The sequence below is a fragment of the Drosophila busckii genome, chromosome 2L (assembly GCF_011750605.1).
Source record: "Drosophila busckii strain San Diego stock center, stock number 13000-0081.31 chromosome 2L, ASM1175060v1, whole genome shotgun sequence".
NCBI lineage: Eukaryota > Metazoa > Arthropoda > Insecta > Diptera > Drosophilidae > Drosophila > Drosophila busckii.
In genome coordinates this window covers 14540946-14552853 of record NC_046604.1, presented here as the reverse complement: position 1 = coordinate 14552853, position 11908 = coordinate 14540946, and the positions used below count along the sequence as shown (strand labels likewise).

The 11908-nt window shown below is 40.5% G+C and overlaps 1 protein-coding gene across 1 annotated transcript in view; it reads right to left on the bottom strand.

The window, feature by feature from the left end:
- Positions 1-486: 486 nt before the first annotated feature.
- Positions 487-11908, bottom strand: part of LOC108607844 (microtubule-associated tumor suppressor candidate 2 homolog) — a 70863-nt gene continuing 59441 nt past the window's right edge. Inside the window, exons 8-12 of the mRNA XM_017998911.2 lie at positions 6622-6791; positions 6437-6565; positions 2964-3144; positions 2184-2904; positions 487-2126 (exon numbers count right to left, since the gene is read on the bottom strand). Of these exons, the coding sequence (XP_017854400.1) occupies positions 1130-2126; positions 2184-2904; positions 2964-3144; positions 6437-6565; positions 6622-6791 (2198 nt within the window). The 3' untranslated portion in view covers positions 487-1129. The remainder of the gene's footprint in view (positions 2127-2183; positions 2905-2963; positions 3145-6436; positions 6566-6621; positions 6792-11908) is intronic.

The window sequence follows — 11908 nt, the reverse complement described above, 5'->3', positions numbered from 1 at the left end:
AAGTAAATTACAAACTAGTTTAACTAATATATAAACTGACACTGTCTAAAAACTAAATAATAAATAATGCTTCACACACACAGCTGCGCGCATTTACAAATAATTATTAATTAATTAATTAAAGCTTAAATTGTTACAATTTACAATAATCGTTATTAGCTGAGTTTACAATATAGACGTTTTCTTGTGGGAGCTAAGTTGCTTTCAATTAAGGACATCAAGTGAGTTTTGTTTCAGTTTTGAGCTTAAGGAGTTGCTAAGGAGTTTCATCATTAAAGGCTAGACTAATTTTTGGAGTTTTTATCGTTTTTTGTGGTGGTTAGGCATAACATTATTTTTTGTTGTATTCTATACTGTGGTTAGCATATACATTTAAATATAAATATGGATTATATATATAATATACTGCTTGAGCTAAATGCCTAAACATTACTACATATGTATACGCTATTATTATTATTTGTTGTTGTTGGTTGAAACATTTTGTGAGCGAGTCGAACGCTTATGCTTATCCAAAACCCAAAGTATCTGCACTTAAGACTGTGACGGCTTCGCTTGCTTTTGTTGTTGTTGTTTGTTTGTTTACAATAAAATATTTATTATGATAGCATTTGGAATATAGAAACACAAAGAGAAACGAACATTTTGTTTGTGTGTGTGCTGTTGTATGCCTTGAAGATCTACAAAATGAATGCTAAATGCAATTATTTACATAAACAATTAACATAAATAGTACTGGCTTTTGACTTTTTTGTATGTGTGTGTGTGTGTGTGTGTATCGTATATAGACCTATTTGCGCCAAGCTATGCTTTAGTTTTCAAATTTAAAGTTAATGTTTGCCCATGTAAATTGTTCTACAATCAATGCGCATGCGCCTGGCCTGGCTGACTGACTGACTCGACTCGACTTGTCCTGGCTGCTTTAAAAGCTATCATCATCCTCCTCATAATCGGCTTCATCATCAAATTGCTCCTCCTCCTCTTCTTCTTCGCCCACAATGAGCTCCTCCTGCTGCGCATCAGCGTCCATTTCATAAGCCTCTTCGGCTGCCTCGGCAATTTGCTCGATGACGGCGCGTTCCTCAATGCCCACGCCCACAGCCACGCCCACTGCGCCCGCCACATCCTGTCATGCAAAGTTATGCAGCTCGACGGCGTCCGCATCGGCTGCATCCTCCGACCAGCTAACCTCCATGGGCGTGCCATTCAAGCTGTTGGCCTGCTCCAGCAGCAGCGCCTCCTCAATGGACATGCGCGACGGCTGCTTCTTGAGCTTGGACAGCGTGCAGCCTGCCGCCGAGGCAGTGCTGGAGGCGCTCGAGCTGCGCATATCCTCCGACGAAGCGGAGCAGCTTTCATCCTCCGAGTTGGCGCCCGAGACCATCGCCTCGCCAGCGGACTCTTGGATTTCCTGAAACTTTTTGGGCTTGGGATAGGCTGGTGCGCTGCGATTGGGTGAGCTGGCGCTAAGCTCGCTCACATGCCATTCGGGCAGCGCTAGTTCCGCTGCTGGGCAGCTCTGACGCTTGGCGGACTCGGCAGCCGCCTTGTGGCAAACGGATAGTGAACGCGCGCGTCCCAGTGGGCGTGGCTGCTCATCGGGCTGCTGGCTGCGCAACAGCGCTGTGGCGGACATGCTTTGGGCCAGCGGATTGGGTCCGCGTGTGGCATGCGCATTGCTGGCGCTGAGCGTGAGCTGACGCCGCTGCGTGGGGCTGCGTTCGCTGTTGCTGCGCAGCGAGCCGGCGCGACGCACCAGCTTGGAGGCGGCCACTTGTGGCGTCTCATCGTCCATGTCCAGCACCCAGCTGACCGAGTCGTTGCGCTCAATGACGCCCTTGATGACGGGCGAGGCGGGCGGCGAGCTGTGCTCCAGCTGGGACGAGGAGCGCACCGAGCTGCTGCGACTGTAGAGTGTCTGATTGAGCGAACTGTCGTGCGTGCAGTTGCCGCTGCTGCTGCTGTTGTTGCTGAGCTCATGCAGCTGCGCCTGCACCAGCTGCAGCTGCTCGGAGCGCTGCTTGAGATGATACTGCAGCTCCTCCTTGTCGCAGGTGAGACGCTTGCGCTTGATGCTCTCGTGGTTGAAGGCCTTTTGCATTTCCTCCATTTGACGTTGTGTATCCCTGTGGAAATAAATGATGAGTAAAATATATAAAATGAATTTTGAGTGCGACGCTCACTTTTCTCTTTCCGACTTGGACTCCAGTTCGGTGCGCATTAATTCGTTTTGCGCCTCCAGCAGCATCAAGCGGCTGCTTAGATTGCGCTGCTCCTCCGCCTCGCGTGTTAGCTCCGCATTCTGCTTGGACAGCGTGGAAATCTCTGCCTGCTTTAGCTCCAGCACACAGCGCAGACTGTCGGCTTCGCTTGTCAGGCGACAAAGTTCAGCGCTGCTGTCGCTTAAGCTGTGATTGGGACTGCGCTGCTGCTGCTGCGCTGATTGCTGCTGTGTTGTTGTTGTTGTTTGGCTGTTGCTGCTGCGCAGCACGCTTATCTCATCCTGTGTTAGCGTTAGGCGATCGCGCAGATCGCGCTCCTTGCAGTCGGCGCTAGCGCGCAGCTGCTGCAGCTCTTTGGTCAGCGATTTCATATTATCCTGCAGCTCCTGCTCGCGCTGATTGGCTGCGGTAATGCGCAGCACGTGGCTGTTCTCCTTGCGCATGAGCTTCTCATGCAGCTGCTGCTCTTGCTGCTCCTGCTGCTGTAGTCGCTGCTTTAGCTGCTGCAGTTGCTGCTGCGCTTCGTCCAGCTGCTGCTGCTTGTTTGTGAGCTTGAGCGACATTTCCTGATGATACGACTGCAGCGCTTGTTTCTTCTCCTCATCCTTGGCCAGCAGCTGCAGCTCCAGCTCACGCAGCCGCTCCTTGGCCAGCATTTGCACCTCCTGCACTTTGTCTTGTGCTGTAAATTGCATAACAAATTAATTTTACTTTTCATTTATTGATGGCTTAGCCACTCACCTTGCTGCAGTTCGCTGCGCTGCTGATGCTGCTGCTCCAGCTGTCGCTGCTGCCATTCGGCATTCTGTTCGTCCAGCTCCTGGCGCAACTTTTCGCAGCTCTGCTGTGTTTGCTTCAACATTGCTATGGTCTCCTCCAGACTGCGCTGCGCCTTGTTCTCCTCACAGGCCAATGTGTCCATCTATAAAATGCAAACAAAGCGATTTAGTTAGAAAATTTTGTTTTTACCTGCGCGCTGCTTGTCTAATGAGCTGCGCTTTTCACACCTGGAAATTCCCTAGAGCCCAAAATAGCAACAACTGAAATGCTGTAAATTATTTGCTGCGCTTAGGCTATTTTTAAGCATTTTTTTATGCATTTTTAAGCGACGTTTAATGAAGTGAGCGAACCCACATGCATTTCTTTTACTTTAAATATGTTACTAATTAAGAATTTGCTTTGGAATTTATTTTTTTAATATTTAGCGCATATAAAAACTTTTATAAAGTAAGCAGCCAGCATTAATTTCTTTTAGTTTAAAGCTAATTTGCTTTGCAGCATTCAAATTAATAAAAACTTTTTTAATTAAGAGTAAATATGTGGTTAGTATTATAATATTTATCGCAGATTTAATGCAATAAAAATTTTATAAAGTAAGCAGCACGCTTTGATTTCTTTTAGTTTAAATATTTTGCTAATTAAGCATCTGCATGCAAATTAATAAAAAACTTTTATAAAGTAAGCAGCGCGCATTGTTTTGTTTTAATTTTTTAATTAAGTGTATATATGGCAGCTATATTTAACTGCATTACCCATGTAATTTATTTATTTATTATTTATTTTTAATTGTAGCCTAGAATTTAAGCCAGAGCACCAAAGGACTTCAGGCTGTACCCAAAGTAATAAAATCTTGCAAATAATTAAAACTTATTTCAGAATTTGCGCCATATGCTATATTTGGCATTATTTTTATAATACTTAGCGCATATGCAAAGTTATATAAACTTGTTAATGTTCTTTGATTCGCTTAGCTCTTGCAGAATTTGTTAAATCTAATGCCAAATCAAATCTAAATCCAACAACAGCTCTGGCTATTGTTTAAATTATACAACTGCTTATATAATGCAGAAAATTTCTCTTCGTACCTGTTGCTGTTGTTCGACATAGTCAGTGGCCACTGTTAGATTGTTCATCAGGCTGTCGCCCCAGCTAATCAAATCAAAGTCCATCGTTTGTGCGGACAAAATTTCGTTGGAAAACACAAAATTCTCAAACATTTTATTTTCTGTTTATTTTTTGGTTACTGAACTGAGCGTGTTGAACACGTCAAATGCTTTGCGTAGACTGAGTTGACAAGGCCTGCTGCTCTGGCTTTTATGCTAGGGACACAGGTAGAGCCTGCGCTTCCTTTGCGGCTTAGCGCGCAGGCAAAATATTTATAAAGGAAACGTGGCAGAGGAAGAGACGGAGCATTAAACTGAAACTGGGTGTGGCAGTTGGTGCACCAAGCGGGCGTTGCAGCCTGGTCAACGCCTTGCTCAACTCTTTGGCCATGTCCTGTGGTTAAATCTCAAGCTGCTCTGGGGGGAGGCGTCGCTTGCTGGGTGTCTTGAGTTTTACAATTGACGCTCCCAACTTGCCACAGTTTCGCTTTTGGGCGTATCGAGCGCCGCAGCTGCCTCAAGTGCTTGACACAAATTTCATTAACTGGCGCTAATTGCAAAATGTTTCATGTGTGTCCAGCAAGTTTTGCATAATTAGCTGCTGCCTCAGTCAAGTGGCTGGCAGGCTCAAGTGCTGCCAAATCCATTGAGCTGTTCATTAAATTTGTTCATTAAATTTGCCAATTGCTTTGGTGTTGCCTCTGACTGTCGCCAGCCAACTTCATGACTTCGACCAGCGTCTGTAGATGCTGCAAAGCAATTAAAGTCGCAGTCGCAGTCGCTGTCGCTGTCTCGCTGCTTAACCCTTGGCTAACTACCTGTTGCCAATTGCAATTCAGTTCTAAGCCTTTATAGTTTTTAGTTTGTCATTGAGTTTGATAGTTGCAACTTCTGTAGCAGCCAAGGACACATAAAAATGCGCGCACGCGCGTCCTTCGTCCTTTAGTTAGGTTTTCACAGCGTTACAATATTTAAATAAATATTTATTTACAGCACACACAGCCGTTTGTACTTTTAGTGGGAAAACATATTTATTTATTTATTTAGTGCTGTGTGAAATTCCCTCGAATTTGCCAGCAAACGTGCCGCATGCTTGTGCAACAAGTTGCAAGTCACTGTCACTTGGTGTGTGCTACATTTAAAGCGAGCGCAGCTTTGTTTGTTTTTAGTGAATGGGATCTGCTGCTTAAACTCAAATCGAGCTGCTTTTAATTGAAAACAGTTTCAAGTGCAGCAGCTACGCATGCGCCGCCGCTTGTGGCAGCAACAGCCAACACTACAACACTAATTAGAGCAACTGTCTGTCTGTCTGTTTGAACTAATTAAAAATCAATAACGCGGTCATAAAGCAAGCGCGACAAACAAATTTGCATATGCAAATGTTTGGCTTAAACGTTTTATGATTGCAACAGGCGTTTGACTCTTTGCAACCGCAAAAATGTGCAACAGGTAGACACAACCGAGTTGAGTTAACTCCACAATGTGCAACAAAAAATCAAGCATAGTATAAATATAACAATTGTTGCAACTACAATGAAGTAGCTTATGCAACAAAGAGAGTTTGGCTGTATGGCAAACATGTGAACAGAACTTAAATCCAAGTCATTTGAGTTGGAAAAGACGCAACTAAGCAGAGGAAAATTTGCAGGTCTTAGCTGCGGCTTAAACATGTTGCAGAGGCAGCAAGAATTTCACTTGAAGCAGCAACAAATTGAACTTGCAACAAAGCGAACTAGCTAAGCAATTGTTTAAGCAAAGTATTAACTATTTTGTATCTTTTTCTTTTATCGTCGTAAAAAAATAAATAAGCTAAAACTGCTGCTGCTTTCGCTTTAAATTTCACAGCTGCCTCTGCTTTGCTTTAAGTTCATAGCTTACTGGAGTGTTAAACTATAACAAAAGCAACTGCTACTTGCCACACCTTTGGCTAAATTTATAAAGAGTTTTTAGTGCAAAAACTCACGAGTGTCAAATAAAATCGCAGCCCTTTACATTGTTAATGCAAACAATTAATTGAATGGGCTGCAAGTTCTGGCTCACACCCTTTTGGCCAAGAGCCTAAGCAACAAGCAGGCATTGGGATTTATGCTTTGCGCTCAGGTATTTCCACTTGTTGCAACTATTGTCTCAAGTTCGGCATTTAATTGTTGCAAGCCGGATCAGTGCGGCCTGCGCATTGCAACAATTAAACAAAAATTAGCTCAAATTTGAGCGCAGCTTAAGACAAATTTCCGCAGCTCGTTTATTAGAGCAAATAACAATAGCAGCCCAACTGGCGCCTTGTGCGCAAATCCGCAGCTTGAGCGGATGTACTAAGGACTAAGGACTCACCTGCTTGGTTAGCTGCTGCACCACAATGGCGAGACCCAAAGCCTGACGCTGCTGCAGCTCCAGCTGAGCTTGGCTCAAACTAAGACGCGCATTCAAAGCCTCAAAGTCCGCGGGGCTTAAAGTTGTTGCCTTTAAATGAAATTAATAATTAAGCTATAAGTTTAATGCACAATTTAAAGTGTTACCAGTTTAGCCTCTTGGCTTACACTCTCCGCTTGCTCTGTGGCTTGAATGGAATTATTTGTGGCAGCTTCGTTTGGCTGCTGCTGCTCTGTGCTGCGACGCTTCGCCTCGCATTGGCCCAAGCTGTTGAGCTCCTGCAGCTCTGTGGCATCCACGCCCGAGCGCAATGATTCTGCAATTAAAAGAGCAAAATTATGTTAAAATTATAAGCGAAAGTCTTGGCTTAATGCTGATGAGCCAATGCCAAAGTGAAAGTTAACCAAAGCTGTCGCACCTTTGGGTCAACTTGGCCAAGTTCAGCAAACTCAGCAACATCGATCAACGCCTCAACATAATTTATAAACAATTTCCTTACAAGCTACAGCTATGTTCAATTTATTGGCCAAGCAAAACCTGTTGACAAATTATTGCTGTTCACAATTTATCAATTAACAATTTGTTTGGGCAATTTGTGCAAATCTGTGGCATGCCGCAAACATTTGCTTAGCAGGAAGTGCCAAGGCTCAAGCCTCATTACTCAAAGTGGCGACAATTGTTGCATGTTGCAATTTATAGCAGTTTTATGTTTGTTTAATGTTTATAAAGCAGCAGCCACGCCAAATCAATGTAAGTTAACTTTTAATGGTCAAACAGGAAAGGGAAGTGGCAGCTTAATTAATAAACAAACAGCAATTTTTAATAATTTTATTACATGTTAACTAAAATTTTGCAAACTCAACCCTTTGCCCAAAACTCAAACCAAAACTAGCTCAACTCATAAATCCGCACGGAAAATCCCACAAACCCAAAAGCAAAAACTGCTCAATGAACTCAAAGCGTTTTGGGTTTTTCCAGTGTAGGCCATAAAATTTGCAGCGCAAAAAGAGCAACAAAATAAAAAGCCATAGAATAGCCACTGGGGTGGTCGGTTAGCTGCTCATAAATTTAAACAAATTGTTAGACGCTGCTGGACGCTTCTCAACTTGTTGGCCAAGGCGTGAGAACTTTGCTTTGGGAAAATCCGCAGCAGCTGCTGCTGACTCTGAAATTTGTTGCTCAAGTTCGCAGTTTAGCCTTCGATTAATGTCTCTGCTGTAACTAATGCCGTTTAATTGCCTAATTGCCTCAATGCTTAGATGCCACGTCGTGTGGCAGACACACGTCTTGGACTCACAGAAGAAATATTTTAAGCATCAGCTGCGCCGCGTGTCCTGGCCCAAGGCTCTTGGCTCGCTTTTCTATGAACACATTTAATGCTTAGCTCGATAATTAATGTGGAAAAGTACGCAAATATTTATTTATTTATTAGCATTGCAACAAATGCCTGCAAGGCCTATTTAATTGTTCTATTTTCTTATTTTGATTTATATTATTTGCAATTTAATTTGTAAATTTAAGCTATGACTAAATTTTAGAAAATTTTCCACTGTAATATTAAAAGTCAGCACAACAAATGGTTACAGGCAATGTTTGTTTATTATATTTTCTTAGTTTGCATTTATTTATTTAGATATTTATATTGTTTGCAATTTTTTTTAAATTTTATGCTTTGACTAAAAGTCACTTTGCATTTTAGAGAGTTTTCCACAATCTCAAACTCTGGAAAGTCCACAAATATTTATTAAAATGAATTAAATTAGTCAGAGCAACAAATGGCTTCGGTCAATGTTTAATTGTTCTATTTTCTTATATTGAATTTAGTGCGTTTATTAAAGCTTTTTATATTGTTTGCAACTCATTTGTAAATTTTATGCTCTGACTTAATTTTATAGAATTTTTCACTGCAATGTCGGACAAATGTTTATTAGAATTAAATGCTTTACTTTAATATTAAAAGTCAACACAACAAATGGTTACAGGCAATGTTTGTTTATTATATTTTATTAGTTTGAATTTAGTTATGCGTTTTATAAACTTATTAGATTTGTTTGCATTTTCATTTATATACTTTATGCTTTTGTCTAAAAGTAAATTTGCATTTTAGTTTATTTTTCACAATTCTATTTTTATTTGCTTATTTTTCCTTGACTTATTATAAAGTTATTAGTCCCAAAAATTTGTTCTGTTGCATTTCCAAATTGCTGCATATTTATTTTAATTTTCAGCTTTGACTGTCATTTGGCATTTTCCACAATTTGCTTTTATTAAGCTTGAAATATTTTCGTTTGCTTTACGCCCACAGCAAGTTAAGCGCTCAGCTCTCTCTCTTTCGCTCTCTCTTTGTCTCTCTCTAGTTTAGCACTAAACGCTTAACGCAGCTTAAATTGCAATTAAAGCTTTGGCTGCCCCTTTTAAAAGGCAGTTTAACCCCTGCTCACCCCACTAACTACTATAACTATAACTATGGCTATGCCTAATGTTGCAACTGAACAACAACAACTCACCATAGTAGTCGTTTTTTGTTGTTGTTTTTTGCTAATTGAAATGCCAGTTGCCATTAGTTGTTTGTAGTTTGGTTTTCCAAAAAAAAAACAAAATTTTCATTTAGCGTTTAATTACGTTTAGTTGTTGTTTTTGTGGGTCGCACATGGGTTAAGTCGACAGCCAAAACTGGCAAAACAAACTTTAAAGCAAAAACAAATACAAATGCATCATTCATTCAGTTTGTCATTCAATGCCAAATAGGCAACAAGTATTTTGGAATTTCAATTATTTGCACATGTGTGTGTGTGTTTGGCTGTGTGTGTGTGCAGCGGTCAGTTGCAGCAGTTGCCACAGCATGACAAACAACTCAGCCCACTGTGCACTGTGTGTTGCATTGCGGCAACCGCTGAGTGATTGACAGACTGAGAGACAGACGAACTGAGAGGTTGACACATGTCTTCGACTTCGAAAACTGAAAACCCAAAGCAAACCCTCATTATGAGCTTGGCTGACCAAAAGCAATGGCCAACACTTAAGTAGTGAAAACTAAATAAATAGTTGCTTCAACTAGCAGCTAGACTAGCAATAAAAATATTATTACAACATTAACCCATTTGCCAAACCAACTTCATTATAAACAAATGCTGAATTTACCTAGAAATCGAAAATTAATTTACAATTGTGCGTGTCAGGCCAACAAAGAGCAGCCAAAGTAAACAATTTTAAAAGCTAAACAAAAAAGCAACAAAAGACAAAACGGAAGAACATTTTGCGCAGCTGCCAAGAATGTTAAAAAATCGTATATTGAATGTCAATCAGAGCAATAAAGAAAACTAAACTGCTTTGTTTTATTTAGTACCTTTGCTAACTAATTTTAATTGAGCTTGAAGCTGCTTACAAGGTTAACCCAGCAAATAATTTACAATTGTAGCAGTTTTTTTGTTTTGTTTTATATTTTGTTGCTTAGCTTTTGTTTGTTTGTCGTTTTCAGCTTTTTGGCACAAGTTCTAATGTTTATTTTTAGCTAAGAGCGAGAGAGAGAGAGCGCGCGCATTAATTTGCATTAATTTTAATCATATGGCAAGCATGTGTATATAATATTTAATAATAATTACAGCTGCGGTTGACACAAACCACAAAGAGCAGAAACGCAGCAAGTGTAAATTCAATTTTCAATTAATTATAAATCATAGAAATTTAAGTAAAGCGCTTGATGAGCTCACGCTTAATTGAGTAATATTTTAGCTTTTAAAAATAATTATTTAGTAATTTTTTCACACTCAAATGACAGCACACATTCATTTCAAAATATATGCACATTATACCAATGCGATTTATAAATATGTTATATACACACACATAATTTTCTCTAACAACTGCTTGTCACTTTGTTTCAAGTTCATACTCTTTATAAATTGTTTTCAAAGCTTTTTGGCATTGCTTTTACTTTTGTTGTGTGGAAAACTCACCGCCAATGCCTTCATCTTCACAATCACAGTTATTAAACTTAGCACGCTCAACAGAGTCACACATTGTGCATTACTTTCAGCACATTACGCATATTGCTTATATAGATTTTGCATTAATTATTATTGTATTATATTTAATTATGCACACATTTTATTTAGACGCACACGCATTTTATTTGCTGTGGTCACTTCACGACAACTGCGAACTGCGAAATGAGCGCCAAACGCTTGAAAAAACAACAAAGTTCTAAACATAAACTGTTAATGAAACCCAAATGCAAAAGCAAAAGAGCGAGAGCGCAAGCGCGAGCATAAAATTCGTTAAGCGCACACTCATTGAGCTTTCCCGCTGTGCTGTAACTTCGTGTCGCATTCGCATTCGCGTTCGTCTTCGTGCGCAGCATTGCTAATGTAGCGAACAGTGTTGCGCCGCCTTAAGCTAACTACTTAATAAAAATGCGCTAAAATAGACAAAAAAGCTAAAACTAGCTAGCTATAAGCTAATATGGCAGCACTGTGTGGTAAACATGCGTGTGTAATTAACAGCGACAAGCAATAGCAAAGTTAAGAAAGATTGCGAGTGCGAGAGCGTAAAATGGAAGCTGCAATTGACAATTGCAGCGCAGTCGGCAGCGCAGCTCGCAGTCAGTGCATTAATTTGCTGCTTCGGGTCGTTTAGTGGGTCAGCTAATTGCCTTAGCAGGCGACAAATGTAAACGCAATTTTAATTCTTTTGATAGGCACAGTGGAGCAAAAGCAATGCGCAAAGAGTAATAAATATTATTCAATTTAATTTATGCCATTTACATGCTTCACTCTAGCTTTGCTGTTGAGCAATGTTTGTGCCAAAAGCCAAGCAACGCGCTGGCCACAACGTCAAGTCAGTTGGCTAATTAATGAGTCGCACATAAATCAAAATATAATCGCCTCAAATCATGGCATGTTCTTAGCCTCTCTCTCTTTCTTTCGCTCTGGCGTGGGCGTTAAAGTGTTAAGTTTAAATTGACGCAGCCACGCCATAAGGGACGGGCAAAAGTTCGGCGTGGCCTACTGAACTTATCAACAAGTGTTAATTGCGACGGCAACAAAATGTGGCACAGTGCGTAAGTCAATAGCAAATGTTGCTGGCTGCCAAACAATAAATTGCTTTTTGTTGCTTTAGGCCGCTTTGTTGCCAAAAACAAGACAAAGTGAAGGGAAAACTAAAAAAAAATATAAATAACGAATAATTTCACAGCAGGCTCTGGCCAAGCCAAGCGCAACGAAAGCTGCTTATTATAAAAATTTACAAAGCCAGTAAAAAAAGTATAAAAAAAAAAGTTATAACAAAGCAAAAACTCACCCACCAGGTGAATGTGTGGCAACGACTCTAGTTGAGGAAATTAACTAATTTATTTGCATGGCAACTAAATGCGAAATTGCTAAATTAGTGTGAAAATAAGCAACTGGCTTAACAATAATAATTTATGTGAAATAT